The sequence below is a fragment of the Triturus cristatus genome, unplaced genomic scaffold (genome assembly GCF_964204655.1).
Source record: "Triturus cristatus unplaced genomic scaffold, aTriCri1.1 SCAFFOLD_289, whole genome shotgun sequence".
Lineage (NCBI taxonomy): Eukaryota > Metazoa > Chordata > Amphibia > Caudata > Salamandridae > Triturus > Triturus cristatus.
Window position 1 is genome coordinate 132668 of NW_028188257.1, and position 16648 is coordinate 149315.

The window sequence follows — 16648 nt, forward strand, 5'->3', positions numbered from 1 at the left end:
TACCAAATAAGGTTGGGCTTCTGGAGGCGGGTTTATTGAAGGCAACTGGCAAGAAACTGCCCTCGACTGAGCAGATCTCGTTGGCAAAAGTGTACCAGTTTTTTGCAGGATTTCATCCTCCTTAGAATGTAGTCTAGAATTACCGACTGAGACCCTTGTAGACTGGGAGGTATGACCTAATACATTTGAAGTAGAAGGGGGTGGTGGCACAGAGCTTATAGGGTTGGGGATAGTTGTTGTAATCCCTAAGTTTGTGTTCTGTACTACTGGGATATCGACTGTAACTACCCCCGAACTACCAGGTGCAGAGGATGCTATCTTATCATGGGGAATTATGGACTTCGTTGTTCCCCCCACCCTATTATTTAAAATGGAACCAATTCTATCCAGTTTCGAAACTAAAGGTTTAATATGGGTGACAATGGTCTGTTCCAAGCATGCCTGGAGATCAGGCACCATATTGGTGACCCAACATGGCACCCCTAATTGGGGATGCAGAGTGCTATCAGATGGGGTCACCAAATTGTGGTTGGCCAGCGTTTTTTTGCCCAGTTTTCTTGTTTTTTTGGAGAGACTATTTTTTCTCAACTTAGGTCCTGGCTTCCCAGATTTCACAATTGATGCAGGGGAGGAAGGAGACAGGGTAAGGTGTGGGTCTTGAACATTACTAGAAAACTCCACTAGAGCCTTCCCTAGTTCCTCGTCTCTTAAAGATTCAGAAGGCATCTGTGAGCATGGCAGCTCAGCATAAGTGGGTACAAGGTAAGAGTCAGAGACCATAGGTTCAATGGTAATTACTGAGCAGTCCCCTCCATGATCTTGTAAGCATACTGTGGGAGTAAGGGATAGTCTCCTTTCAGTATTTTCAATTGCAGTGGCCACAACTCCGATTGTTTGTTGTAACATTTTATCAATGGCCGTAAGTGTTGGTAAAGGCTGAGGCAATGCTGCATGTAATCTAGTATTTGGGCGGGGCACAGCAAGCTTTGATATCTTGCCCGATTTACTAATTTTCTTTTAACAATGGTGTATTAAATACGAATAATCGGATAAAGTAGCAATATCAGAGAAAGTCCTGGACAGTCAAATATAACACAAGGGATCTAAATAGGACTATAACAGTCAAATCGTATTGGCAGCAACTTTAAATGTCCCAAACGAAGTACCTTTATATGTTCCGTCCAATCATGCCCGTTCCCAGGGTTTTCAAGGGCAGTTCGTTAGAGAGGTGGCCCAGCCCGGCCTCCACCGGCCCGCCCTTTGCCCGGGCTTAGCCCGGCGCAGTCCAGTGCGCGGACCCGCGAGGCGGTGGCTCTGCTTGGTTTTAAGCGCCTCCGGGCGCGAGATTACGTGCGGCGGCTTCCAGGTCTGGCGCTGTGAATGCTGGCCAATGTAGTCCACCTCCTCACAGCGGCTGCATTTAGGTAACGGTAGCGGCGGCGGGAGGGAGACAAGCTGCAGGCTGCAGGCGTGGTGCAACGACCAGGACACAGACAATTCAGGTGAGGGTTGGCCTCTATCCAAAATGAAATGACCCTTCGTAGAAAGGACTCGCATAATTTATACAGTGGTTTCTCCTGTGCAGCGCACCCGTCCACCCCTTTGCGCCATCGTGAAATACCAGGGGGTTGCGGATCTATCAAACTAGCTGCAATGTCCCGTTTGGCTACTATTATGGCTGTAGTGAGGAATTGTTTGTCAGCCCGGGAGCCATCTAGGCCATCTGTGATTCCCAGGAGTATGTTTAAGGGGTTATGCGTAACCTCCCATCCCAGGACCTCTGTGAGCTCCTTTTCTATGGAATCCCAGTAGCGTGTGATGATCGGGCAGGCCCACACCATATGGAAGAAGTCCGCCGGATCATGAGCGCATCGTGCACAAGAGGCATTTTGGTTTAAGACCCGCCCGGAAGAGGCGATTGGGCGTTAAGTAAGCAGCATGTAAGTAGTCGAGTTGGACCAGTCGGAGCCGGGCGGAGAAGGTAACTGTCCTGGGTGCCATCAAGGCGTCTCTCCAGTCCTCTTCTTCAAGGAGTCCCACCCATTGTTCCCATGAGCTTCGAAGACGGTCTAGTGTATTTGGAGTGTTGTTGGTGAGGGAGCGATAAATGCGCGAGACACCCCCTTTCCCCAGGTTGCCTGTCATGATCTGCACCTCAGGGGGACTATATTCTGGGAAGGATGTGTTTCTGAGGTATATGTGCGTAAAGGGCGTGGCGCAGTTGCAGATATTTGTAAAACTGTGAGTGGTGCAGAGAATAGCGGGTTTGCAAATCTTGGAAGGTACGCTTGTGGGCCCACGCATCCCTGAGCTGTGAGATGCCGATATGGTCCCAGGTTCGGAAGCCCTCTAGGCCACTGACCTCACAAAGCCAGGTCCCCTGCCACAGTGGGGTGTATTGGGTCAGTTTGTACGTCCACTGGGTATGGCGCAGGGAGGCTCGCCTGGCCAGAATGACCGTCTGCGTCACCGTTGGCATTGTCTTGGACGGTGGCACCATACATCATCGCCTGAATCTTGGAGAAGCCCAGCTTGCCCAATTCTAGTCTGAATGCTGGGTCCGACCAGCCCCAGTTTAACCAGTCGTACAGTGTGAATAGGCGGGTTGCCAAGTAGTAAAGATAGAGGTCGGTCATACCCATGCCACCGTCAAAGGATGGGATCCGACACTGGGAGAGGGCCAAGCAAGGTCTCCGCCCGCCCCAAAGGAATTTAGTAGTTAGACTGTCAAGGTCTTTGAACCATGTTCTCGGTAATTGGAAGGGGGTGTTTTGGATCACATAGAGAAACTGGGGGAGTATCCTCATTTTAAAGAGGGCGACTCTGCCCAAGGGATTTAATTGTAATGTTTGCCATTTGTGCAGGTCGGCCCGAGCTTTTTTCATCAAGAGGTTGACATTGAGCGACCAGGCGAGGTCAGGGAGCAGAGCCACCCAGATCCCCAGGTATTTGAAGGTTGGTCTTCTGAAGGGGATCGTAGATTGCCAATCAAAACAATCTTGCGACAGGTGAAGAGGGACTAAGACGGACTTGTTGGGATTCAGCTTCAAGCCAGAGACTTACTCGAAGAGGTGCAGGGCCCGAAGGCAGCGTGGGCCGGATTGGGCTGGTTCAGCTAAGAAAAGCAGGACATCGTCCGCATATAGTGCGCATATAGTGAGATTTTGTCCTCCGCAGCATTAGGCCATCTCCAGCCTTGAATGCGTTCGTCAGAGCGCACCAGGCATGCCAGGGGCTCCATCGCCAGGGCGAACAGGAACAGCAAGAGGGGGCAAACTTGCCTCCTCCCCTGTTCAATGGGGAATAGCTCTGAGAATACCCCGTTGACTAAGACTAGTGCGTGGTGCCGGGAGTATAGAGTCTTGACCAAGTCCCGGAAATGGCGGCCCATACCCATCTCAAGAAGGACATCGACCAGGTATCTCCAGTTGACAGAATTAAACGCCTTCTCAAAGTCAAGGAGAAGGAGTGCTAAGTTAGGGGTTAAGGAGTGGTGATGCGCTAGAGCCACGTGGACACGCCTAAGGCAGTACCTGGTGCCACGAGAAGGCATGAATCCACATTGATCGGAGAGGACCAACTTCGAGAGATGCGGCTTCGGTCGGTGGGCAAGAATCGAACCCAAGACTTTAACTTACATATTTAGGAGGGAGATGGGGCAATACTCGGGGAAGTGCGGTAAAGGAGGTTGTGTTTTAGGAATTACCACAATAGTAGGGGCGTCTGTTTCAGGTAGAAACAAGCCTTTTTCCCACGCTTCAGTATAGACATTCGGTACAAAAGGGGGTGGTGATGGACGGAGCATCAGTGGCAAAGTGAGCAAGGGGCTCACGTCTGAGCATACCCTGCCAACTTATGGCGAACAAGCGGTACAAAAGGAGGTGGTGATGGACGGAGCATCAGAACCAATCAAACACTCACACCCAGTCAACAGATCTGGGTTTGATCCATCACCGTTCTTTAGCCCACTCTGCCACCCCAGTTCAGACATGGCCATATGCAAATCAGTCTGACCCTGTGCCTCATGGGAACAGTCCAGCCCGAACTGCCAAGCCATGCCTTCCCTGGACCGGAAACAAGCTTCCTAGGACCGGTTTCTGGCATTTCAGCCGTCTTCAGCCAGGCTTGCTTGAATCCAGTGGCAAAGTGAGCAAGGGACTCACGCCTGAGCATACCCTGCCAACTTATGGCAAACAAAGCAAAACCAAAGGAAATGATGGACGGAGTGTTGAACATTGCAAGCACTCACCCCCAGTCAACTGATCTGGGTTTAATCCATCACCGTTCTTTAGCCCACTCTGCCACCCCAGTTCAGACATGGCCATATGCAAATCAGTCTGACCCTGTGCCTCATGGGAACAGTCCAGCCCGAACTGCCAAGCCATGTCTTCCCTGGACCGGAAACAAGCTTTCTAGGACCGGTTTCTGGCATTTCAGCCGTCTTCAGCCAGGCTTGCTTGAATCCAGTGGCAAAGTGAGCAAGAGACTCACGTCTGAGCATACCCTGCCAACTTATGGTTCTGATGCTCCGTCCATCACCACCCCCTTTTGTACAGCTCAGTATAGACATTCAGCAGATGTGGGACAAGGATCTCTCGGAAGGTGGCGTAGTATTCCTGAGGGACGCCATCGGGGCCCGGGGTTGTGCCCGGGGCGGACCGCAGTATAGCGTCGCTGATCTCTTCCTGGATAACAGGGAGGTCCAGGTCTAGCGCTTCTGCTCGACTGACGCACAGAAGCTGGATATGTGTGTGGGCAATCAGATTTGAAAGAGAGAGCTCAGGCTCCTGCTTTGAGTAAAGTCTAGAGTAATAAGCGGTAAAGGTATTGGCTATCGCTAAGGGGGCACAGTGGGTGGTGCCCTCCGGGTCCACGACCTCCAGGATGATCTGATTGGCCATAGGGTATGTGGTCAGACGATGTAGGAGTTTCCCATTCTTGTCTCCCCAGCCATACACCCTGCCCACAGAGGATCTCCACAAAAGCTTGGGCGCCTCTAAGGAATGTTGTTTGATTTCATCTCGTAGATGCACCAGTTGCCTCTCATGCATCTTGTCTGGTTGAGAGGGAGCCTGGGCCTCAAGCCGAGTCGCCCGGGCCTCCAAGAGAGTGACCTGGGCTTCTTGAGATTGATGCATGCGTTTGAGAGCAGACCCTTGGCATAGCCACGAATAGTAGCTTTACTGGCCTCCCATAGAATATTCGGGGAGGAGACCCAGTCACAATTGGCCAGAAAATATTGTTTGAGTTCAGCGCCCACAGTCATCTTGAAGGTTTTGTCCTGTAGGAGCCACACATTGAGCCTCCAGATTGGATGAAGTAGGCCAGGAGGGTCCCCCACCCCCAAGAGTATCGGCGAGTGGTCAGAGATACCCCTAGGCAGGATGGCGATGTGTCTGACTTTTTGACAGTCCAGTGCTGGCATAAAGATATGGTCTAAGCGTTTGTGAGTGATGCGCAGCAGAGGTGTGAGTGTACTCTCTGGTCTGGGGGTGCCATATTCTCCAGTTTTACACCGAGCGAGTGTGTCCGCCCAACTAGCAAGGAGCCGCGCCTCTGTGGACCTGGTATTGTTCGGTGGACTTAAGGCATCGAGGGTTGGGTCCAGCCCATTTCTTAACATTAGTTGGCCCTCTTGCCACTCTGATTTGCTTGCTTCTTATTTTGTGGTTTAATGGCTTTCCTCCCTTTTCGTTCTTTCATGCCTCCTCTGAAGTGTAGCTTCTTTACCTTCCTTTCAAGTGGATGGCTTGCATCCTTCCACTGCTTAAATTAATGGAACTACGTTTTTCTTTGCAGTCCGAACTCAATGAGAATACGTGTGCTTTCTTGCTCTCTTTCTCGTGTGCTGCTTCTACCTGCAAATACCTAATCCATGCACTCTTAATATTGCTCTCCATCCCTCGCCGCTTGTTTGCAAAAGTTTAGCAACAGGTGTATTTTTGTCAGGGTATGACTAATGAACAGACTTTACAGGTTGTTTTTTCTTCTTCATTTCACATATCACATGACAGCACAGACCTTAGCACACAAAGGCGTTTATGGTATTGGGGGGAAAGACCAGCTGCAGCAGTCAGTGGTGTGTGAGGCAGAAGTTGTATTCAGGTGTATTCAGCATTACTAAACCTCTGCCTTGTAGAATTCCTTGGGCCTCTGCTTTTTATTCTTCATCTTACCCAGTGAGCTTTAGTGATTAAATCCTGTGGTTTTTTGCTGATGTTCTATGCATATTAATACCCAAATCATCATTTCATTCAATGACAATCTGGTCTCTAACCAAGAAAATGTTTTCGACTTGCATGCAATCAGTTGCTTTCTGGATAAAGACAAATTAATTCAAACTTTATAGTGAAACATCAGGCATCCGCGTCTTTAAGAGGCCTGGTACCATATACACTTCTCTTTGGTGGCCTGTGGAGCTTGGATAATAAACCACCATTGTTGCATCAACAAAAAAATATTGGATTAATTTTCCAACATCTTCTCTCCTTGTCTGGACAAACAGTATGTTATCTACTTCTACTACATCCATATGCAACACAAAGATTCTGCATTTTCACCCCTGTTACTTCTGCAAGACTGTTGCACAGTCAATTATCTTCTCACAACCAGAATACCCAAGTGTTCACTGCCTTGAATTTCCCACCTTTTGCATTTGGGACCCTACAGATCATTAACAACAGTGATAGGATTCTCATCTGAGGCTGCCCTAGATGCTGTAGCATTTTTATTCATCGTTCTGCTGATTCCAGCTACCAAACAATCTATCCATTTGCCATTGTGGAGTGCATAAATTATTCCTTTTGTTTATTCCAGAATACTATGCTCTGTAGCAGCCATACACCTGTGTCATCCTATAATTAAGAGGGAACATATTGGAGGTAGATCCTCTATCTTTCTAGCTGCACAGGACTGGAATTGTCAGTCTTGAGCTATGGTGCATCTTATATCTTCTGGGAAAAAAACTTCTAATTGGTCGTTCCAAAGATTAGTATAGTCTGTACCTTTTTGTTGGAAATCGCTTAGCGCAGGATACCCCCTTGGTGTGATATTTTCGTTCATCTCTTTCCGTAGAACAATAACTAAAGAAATGTGCATTATCTGCACCATTTGGTGTATTTTAACAAAACACTCTGAGGAAGTGAAGAAGCCCAAGTATCTTGTAAAAGTAGTCTGAAGGCCTATTAGGTATCTGCTCCAGTGTGTTTTACAGTGCCTCATTTGACACCAGCTGTCCAAGAAACTAGAGCCATATATGCTACACACTAGTTATCGTGTCCCAAAGTGTATTAAAATATATTTACCAGGCTGCTGCACAGGGTCAGTCTGGTCATGCTACCAAAGATATCCTGATCACTGTCAAGTGCAGAATGATACTGGCAGGCCTGGGCAAGCACAACATGTGTGCCTCTTCCCACAACAAATTATGCCAAACCTCAAGGAGTGACAGTGAGGCCTGAGGAAATGACTGCTTTTTAGCAGTACAGTTAGAATTAACCTTGCTTTGGAGATGAGAGGAAGGGGCAGTGTACAGGAAAAAAGGGCTGAAGAGGGGAGCTGACTGAGGAGTGAGTGCCTCATTCCATAGAGTACATCATTGTGCATGGAGTGTTTAGCCAGTCATTGAGCCTAGGAGAGTGGATGGCCAGTAGTTTTAGGAAGGCAAATCTTGTATTGGCAATTGGAAGGATCAAAAATGTTTGGTTAGGTAGCTTGGGGCATGAGTGGAGTAATTTATGGATGATGGACATCGTCGTTCAAGGGTCTTGCATTCAATTATCTCTTTAACCAAGATCCAGTGGACTTACCTGAGGGTAGGTGCAATTTGGTTGTTACTTCTTTGGCTAAATTTGAGCCGAGTAACATGCGTCTGGACCCATCGCAATTTTGCAAGTGTCTTCTCAGATATTAAAAGGACATGCAACTTAAAATGTGACTTAAAATCTTTAAAACTGCAAACCTCTGGGATTATGGGAGCTTTATTATGAAATTGAAACACCACCTCCCCAACCTATTCCACATTGCTAGATTTCTTTGCATTGTAAGGGAAAACTGCACTGAGTCTGCTATAATAAAGCCCTCTTGTTTTGTTGCCTTAATTTACTACTTGTCTGTCTAGTGTCTGGCTCTCTTTGTTGCTTTTGGCATTTTTTTCCCTTTCTACACATTTTTGTCCCATTTAGCCATCTCATCTTTACTTCTTTAAATTACTTCAGCTCTTTTAATCTCTTAAAAATGAAGTTCGAGAGTAGTTGCTGGATTTAGGCATTCAATTTTTGGGACTGGTCCGGCTTTCGGTGCACCTTGTGACTGCCAATATATTAGCCACCCCACTTATGCATGCCAGCTCATCTTCTTATTTTCTGAAATCATTGCTTTCTGTTGTTTACTGGAGCATTTGCAGAGTCGCTCACCCGAACCAGCATGTATCCCTTTGTGCTGATGACCATACCTGCTAAAACCAAATGCCTTAACCTTGAACTTCACTGGTGCAATAGGAGCATCTGGGAATCACTTGAAGACCCACTGTGTAGCTATAGGACAATATGTCTTAGAATTTTAATCATGCACTAATCTGGCAACATCAGTTTTGGAGAGATAAAGGCCTTTATTTCAACCCAGTTTGACGTGTTGTATTTCTACCTAATAGAGCTTTAAAACATTTGCACTTATTTTATTAGGGCTATTGTTTGTATTTGTAGCCATCTCTGTGATATCCACATTAGAGAAGTAGCTTCTTGCAAAGCTGCTTTAACAGTGCCAGAAAATGAATGGTCAGTTGACATTTACACTTCCTATGACATCACTTCCTGTGACATTACATCTTATGCAAATTAGAGGGGCCCGGCATGTTCCTATCCTGCCCAGGACCCTACAAATAGTAGGACCGGCCCTGCCTGCTCACTCTGTCTCACCTCTGCTGGGAGCACGCAGCTGGCTGACTTCTGTGCTGCCTGAAAGAAAAGAGTATTTAAAATTAAGAAAAACCTTGGGGCGCCTGAACAGTCCACTGAAAACCATGACTGTCCGTGAAAACCGAGGCATCTGGGCACCCTATCTGTTGGTGCCTGACATATGACTGAATGTTTGCTATCTGTGGCTTGTCGACAACTGCCATTCTACCTATTCAAAACGGGCCTGTAACCAAGAGTGTGCCAGTTCTGTCAAATGCAGGTGGATCCCTCGGCGGAGCCATCATGAGGTGTGAATCGGAACTGAGAACTGATGAGCGTGAATGCTCGAGGTGCATTCCACCTGTGTTCGTGTTAACAGTGAGATCTTTTCTTCAGTCGCCCAGCACATATAACATGATAGCACGTACGCGTGAATCATCCAAAACGCCGCCGCAAGACTGGTCCTCAACCTGCCAAGACACTGCCACATCTCCCAGCACCTGCAAACTCATCATCGAAGCTAGAGTCACCTTCAAGATGCTAACCCACGCTCACAAGGCCCTCCACGACACCGGACCAGCATACCTGAACAGCCGACTCAAATTCCACACACCCAAAAGGACCCTACGATCAGCCCAGCTCTCCTACGCAGTGGTCCCCCGCACCAGAAAGACCAGATCGGGAGGCCGCTCCTTCTCCTTCGGCGCGGCCAGAGCCTGGAACGACCTTCCACTCCACCTCAGACAGACAATATCGCTCCCAGTCTTCGCAAGCAACCTCAAAACCTGGCTCTTCGACAGACCCCCTCCTTGATGGACTGGAACCTGCGAAGCCCCCCCTCCCTCCCACCCACCCCCCACACACACACACACACACACACACACACACCCAGCGCCTTGAGACCCTTGGGTGAGTAGTCTCGCTTAACAAACACCTTATTTGATTTGCGTGAATGAAAGTGTACACTTGTGCACCTGCGTGTGTTGGCGTCTCCAGGTGCGCGTCGAGGTGCCTGGCGGCTGCTGAGTGCGGAGGGCACGGTTGGCGGCAAAACGTACGCTGCTAAGAGACGGATAAACAGCGCGGGGCAGGGCTGGGTGGCGTCTCCGCCCCAGCATCGGTCACGTGCTTTTCAATCGGGACGCTGCCTCCCTCTAGGCCAGCACCGGCCGAGCAGGCAGGCAGGAAGGACTACCGGAGAGTCTCCTCGAGGCAGGCATGCCGCACTTCACGGTAACCAAGGTGTCCGAAACAGACCCCGCAGTGACAGCTCGCCTCACGGACCTCAACGAAGCTGGGGTCTCAGGTGAGGCGCTTTGTGTGGTGGCTCCCGTGGAGATCTCACTGACTTGAGGCGAAACTGTGTGTTGTGGCCAGAGCTCGAATTGCGAGGCTCAGGGGAGGCGGCTGGGTCGAGGGCGCCATGGACGAGGTGTCCTCTGCGTGGAGGAGAAATGCGCACTTGCTGGGCTCTGGCGTTGCGGGTCTGTGCGCTCTTTGTAATAAGACTTATTGGTCTGCCCGCGTCACGTGACTTTCGGTGTGTAAGCCTTCATCCATCAGTGGACAGTGGACTATGGCGACTCGCAGGTGTAGTTTTTGCACTTTGCTCTGCATAAATACCCACGTGTTGTGGCAGTGGTATGCATTTTCATTGATGTCGGAATAAGTTAGCGAGGTTCTGCCCCTCTACCGGTGGCAGGTTGCGCACACACATATTTGCTTTGCACAAGCTGCTATCTTTCCTGTGACCTGTACCGCAGTTTCCCTTCTCGAGACTCGCATGCACAAATCTCGGTGCCCAGGAAACTCCATGAGGATGGCAAATGATCTACTATCCTGTCTATGATAGCCCTCTTGCCTTTCACCCCCAGACAACTGCCATGGTTATTTTACGGGCTGGAGTTGAGTTTTTTACTGCATAAATTGATTAAACTCGTGACATTTTCCGAGAGTGGAGCAAATAAACAAGCAGGCTGGTTATAACGAATGCACTTTAGGGAAACACAGAGAAAGTGTTGTCAACAGCTCTGGACTTTCTGCCTCAGACAGGGTGCGACTGCCTCCTTTCTAAGCCGTCAGCCCATCGTGATGTCTCCATAATCTTAAGTACTTTTTCTATGCCATCGGTTGCTTTCTGTTCCTGCCACCCTTCCTATATTTTTTTTAAGTACCCCATTTTGTCTCTGAACCTTGAATTTCGCCTTTTCCTGACACATCATTGTATTTAATACTCAAAATGTGTCTACCTCATCACTGTTTGTACTGTGACAAACGTGTTGAGGCCACAGTCCACAAATATTGACTGCAGTGTTAGTGGCCCAAATTATCACGTGCCATAGCATTATCTTGGGTGCATTTTATAGTGCACCTTCAGCACTATGCATGTGCATGATTTCTAATGGATATTGAGTTCTGGTCATAGTCTCTGACTCGTCCTGACTCGTGCAGATCCGGTTGCTCCCCTCTGTTCTCCTGCTGGGTATCGTAGCGCTTCTCCCACGCTGCTTGTAATATCTGCATTCTTCAGCTGGACTACCATAGCGCCGCATTGTGCATTTGACTCGCTCTGTCCTCAGCGCTGCTTTGCTGCTTTGTGATTGCTGCTCTGTGTTTGCTCTGTGCCCAATTTCATAGCGCCGCCTGTCACTCTTAATGTGCTGTGCTCATAGCGCTACTTTATGTCAGCCATTTCTTTTATAAAATATATATTTTGATCATTGCGCCCCACTGCTCGCCCCAACCTCTCCCTGCGTTAAGTGTTTGTTGTTGTTGCGGCCATTTGCTTCCTGTGACGTCCTAGCCCGTCCCTCCAATCACGCTCCCGCCTCCCAGCTGAGCCTGCCTCGCCCCTCCCCTTCAACTATCCACTTATGTCAGTGGCTTTTGCGCGCAGCGTTCACGTGCAGCGATCGCGCCCCATTCGCGCCGAAGGTGCGCCAAAGGTAAGCCCGTCTACGCCCGTCCGCGCCTGGACCGCGCCCAGCGCCAGAGCCCCTGGTCCTCGTAATGCCCACCCCTCCCGCATTACTTACGATGCCACCACCCTCCTAGCCCTTAACCCCGGCCGTTCCCCCAACTGCGTCCAAGCGGCTCCTGGACACACCCATGGACCCTTTTCCTGCTACTCCTGCAAGTTCGACGGCACCAAGAACAACTCCTCATCTACGAACACACAACAGATATCCGATCCCAACCACCTACAATGCATCCTGCTCAACACCCACTCGGTCCACAGGCACGCCATTGACCTCTGGAATCTACTCGACACCATCTCTCCGGACGTCGCCTTCCTAACAGAAACATGGATGAATGCCTCTTCAGCCCCAGACATCACCATTGCCATCCCGGAAGGCTATAAGATCATTCGCAAGGACCGTACCGGCCACACAGGAGGAGGCATCGCTATCGTCCATAAGAAATCCATCCGCATCTCAACCAGCTCAGACGTCAATCTCGCCAACTCTGAACACCTTCACTTCCAGATCCACATCGACCCCAAGACCACACTCAGAGGCACCCTCCTTTACAGGCCACCAGGACACCGCGCACAATTTAGTGAAGACATCACGGACTTCATCACTCCACACGCGCTCCCCTCCGAGGACTACATCCTTTTGGGAGACCTCAACTTTCACCTTGAAAAGAACAACGACCGCAACACCACCACCCTTTTGGACAACCTCGCAAACCTCGGACTTAAACAACTTGTCACTACCCCCACCCACATCGCAGGTCACACACTCGACCCTATCTTCACCTCCAGCAAGCATGTTTCCTTCAGCCACACCACAGCTCTCCTTTGGACTGACCACAGCTGCGTTCACTTCACCTACAACAAGCCCACATCCAACAACCACCCCCAACCCATTCTGCAAAGAAACTGGAACAAAATCACCATCGACCAGATCTCCTCATCGCTTCTTCAAAGGCCCCCGACAACTCCTCAAACCCAGACCAAGCAGCCACCAACCTCACCCAATGGTTATCCAACAGCGCCGACATCCTAGCACCACTGAAAAAACGACAAATCAAACTAGGCAGCAAGAAGGCCTCCTGGTTCAACGATGATCTTAAGAAATCCAAGAAACTCTGTCGCTCCCTCGAAGGCCTGGAAAAAAGACCCAACCACCAGCACCAAGGACGCCTTCAAAAACGCCACCCGCATACACCACCAACTAATCCGAAATGCCAAGAAAGCAGCCCTCAAGGACCGTCTAGATAACAACGCCCACAACAGCAAGGAATTATTCAACATCGTCAAGGAATTTACCAACCCCTCAGCCAACTCCAACGACATCACCCCCTCTCAAGCCCTCTGCGACTCCCTAGCCTCATTCTTCCACAACAAAATTGCAGACATCCACAACAGCTTCGACAACCAACCCGAAGACCAACCCACCCAATCCCCTGCAGGACCCCCACCCCCCTGAACATCCTCAATGACTGGAAGCCAATCTCCACTGAGGACACCATCCGTCTGATGAACTCTATCCACTCAGGATCCCCCACAGACCCTTGCCCTCACCACATCTTTAACAAAGCAGACTCCATTATTGCACCGTACCTCCGAGACGTCATCAACTGCTCCCTCAACTCCGCAACCTTCCCGGAAAGCTGGAAACATGCCGAACTCAGCGCCCTCCTGAAGAAACCCACAGCTGACTCCACCGAACTCAAAAACTATCGCCCTATCTCACTCCTTCCTTTCCCGGCCAAAGCCATCGAGAAAGCTGTCAACAACCAGCTCGCCGCATTCCTCGAAACCACCAAATCCCTCGACTTCTCACAGTCTGGCTTCCGAGCCAAGCACAGCACCGAAACCACCCTCATCGCAGCAACAGACGACATTCGAACTCTACTGGACAATGGAGACACAGTCGCCCTCATCCTCCTCGACCTCTCCGCAGCCTTCGACACAGTCTGCCATAGCACCCTTCTACAGCGCCTCAAAAACATCGGAATCCAAGGAAAAGCACTGGAATGGATCACCTCGTTCCTCTCCGGAAGAACCCAGAGAGTCCGCCTTCCATCATTCAAGTCAGAGGCCACTGAAGTCATCTGCGGCGTACCTCAAGGGTCCTCACTCAGTCCCACCCTCTTCAACGTTTACATGAGCCCCCTCGCGGCCATCGCACGCCAACATAACCTCAACATCCTCTCCTACGCCGACGACACTCAACTGATCCTATCACTCACCAGAGACCCTAACACGGCCAAAACCAACCTACACGAAGGAATGAAAGAAGTAGCCGAATGGATGAAGCACAGCCGTCTGAAACTGAACTCAGACAAAACAGAAGTCCTCATCTTAGGTACCTCCCCCTCCGCCTGGGACGACTCTTGGTGGCCAGAGGCCCTTGGAAAAGCACCCATCCCGACGGACCACGCACGGAACCTGGGCGTCATCCTGGATTCCTCACTCTCGATGAACAGACAAGTCAACGCCGTTTCTTCATCTTGCTTCAACATTCTTCGCATGCTCAAAAAAACATTTCGCTGGATCCCTACCGAAACTAGAAAAACAGTCACCCACGCTCTGGTCACGAGCCGACTGGACTACGGAAACACCCTCTACGCCGGCACCACCGCAAAACTCCAGAAAAAACTACAACGCATCCAGAACGCCTCAGCCAGGCTCATATTAGACATCCCGCGTAAAGAACACATCTCTGATCACCTGAAAAACCTCCACTGGCTCCCCGTCAAGAAGAGTATCACTTTCCGGCTCCTAACCCACGCACACAAAGCACTCTACGAAATCGGACCCGAATGCCTCAACACACGACTATCCTTCTACACCCCCTCCCGCCAGCTACGATCCTCCAACCAAGCCCTTGCCACTGTACCTCGCATCAACAAAACCACCATGGGAGGTAGATCCTTCTCCTACCTAGCAGCTAAAACTTGGAACTCACTTCCCACTCACCTTCGCCTTACTCAGAACCACCTAGCATTCAGAAAGCAACTCAAAACGTGGATATTCGACAAGTAACTCCCCACCCTTCTAAGCGCCTTGAGATCCTCTGGGTATGTAGCGCGCTATATAAATCTTTTGACTTGGCTTGACTTGACTTGACTCTGTTCGGATCCTTTAAGCTGTGTGCAGACCGTTTGGATGTTTGAGGGCCGCAGGTTCTTGACAGTTGTTTTGTATTCTCTAGGTTGACACACATACCCATATTCCTGTGGAGATGAGTGAACCTGTGTGTCAGTCTGCCTGGTGTTTTTTCTGCCGGAGTACTGCGGAGTACCACGATTGCCAACCATATGGCATATCTGGGCATGCTGGATGTATGTCCAGTGTATTGCTCGTTAGTGTGTTGCATGTCATGGTGGAACCTACCTACTGTGATAAATGTTTCTTCACATTAGACTTTGGGTTGGCAGCAAAGAACCGACTATGATGCATTTGCTGAAATGTGAAACGTATATGGGCTCTCAATGCAGTGAGCTCTGGGGAAGAGTCAAAGGGGCATCCGTTAAGCCAAGGCACACACCTGAAGGCCACTAACACTGATGTGTTTGTTGGAGTGCGAAAGTGCTGTGTTTTGTAACTATTCAAACTATCTACTTTTTACGATTGCTATTTACAGCATTTCTGTCTAAAATACAGTTGGCGTTTTCAACATAATTTCAAACCCCCCTAACCAGGACGTCTGTTCTGTCGCTATCTAAGAGGAAGTAGGTACCTAGTAGGTATATGCAAAGAGTTTTGTTTAACAGCGAAAGATATATTTTTGCTATGCAATAACTAACTACGTGCACTTCACATCTGCACACTACAGCACAATAGAAATTTAAGTGTGGGCTGATGAGGTTAACATTCCGAGATGAGGTTAGCATTTTGACTTAAATATTAGAACTTCTGACACATGGCTTAGTAAACCTTGCTGGCTGCAGTCTTTTTGCACTTTCACCCTGGGTTTTGAGATTATTCTTTTCTCTTTTATCAACCCTCTGAATATATATATATATATTTTTAAAGTAATTGGCTTGTTATTGATAAAATACGACTTTGGCTAAGTCCTATGGTTTATGGGCCTGGTATCGCAAGTTAATATAAATAACCCCTTGTTTACCTAAGTTCGGCGCCATAAGCCTCTGAAGATGGCAAATTGCCTTTCTCTGAATCTGCCTCTTTTATGAAGTAAACCCGAACCTTTATTTATTTGTGATGACAAAAAAGAACACCCCCACATTGTTTGCAAACATTGATTATCAACTTAAAAGCTGTGAAAGTGTGTGTTTAGAAGTCTTTTATTTGCCTATATCTTGAACTTGCAGTGTTAAATCCAACTCTGATTGACATTTACATTAAGCGTGTGACGTGTGTACATATTGTAATGAAGTTAGCAGTCTAGTAGTTGGGGGCGGAGCGAGTTGGGTTGAGGGGAAGAGGAGGGGTCAGGACAGGATGCGGGCAGTTAGAGTAGGGACAGGGCTGAGGCTGGATGCATAGAATAAAGCTCCAGTTACAACCACCAGTGGTGTGTGTGTTTATTTGTAGCGCGATGCTACAACTGGCGACGAGGGTGGGATGACCGAGCCCCACCGCTCATAGAACCCCATGAAGACACCCTGTCCCAGGCAGCGTCGAGGAGAACGCTGCGATCGCGCCGAAGCGCGACTCACGCCAGAAGCGTGTGCCTTGAGTGAGGCTGGTAAGCGCAGAAGTCGGGAGCCCATCCCGACCCTGCCGTGCACCCCGAGAGCAAAAGAGAAGTGCCCAGTGTAGAGGACGCCGTCCCTGA

General features: G+C 49.3%; 1 protein-coding gene across 1 annotated transcript in view; it reads left to right on the forward strand.

The window, feature by feature from the left end:
• Positions 1 to 9990: 9990 nt before the first annotated feature.
• LOC146769237 (solute carrier family 12 member 6-like) overlaps positions 9991 to 16648 on the forward strand; it is a gene marked incomplete at its 3' end in the record, with an annotated part of 601402 nt that continues 594744 nt past the window's right edge. The window contains exon 1 of the mRNA XM_085640509.1: positions 9991 to 10200. Coding sequence (XP_085496635.1) covers positions 10113 to 10200 — 88 coding nt within the window. The remainder of the gene's footprint in view (positions 10201 to 16648) is intronic.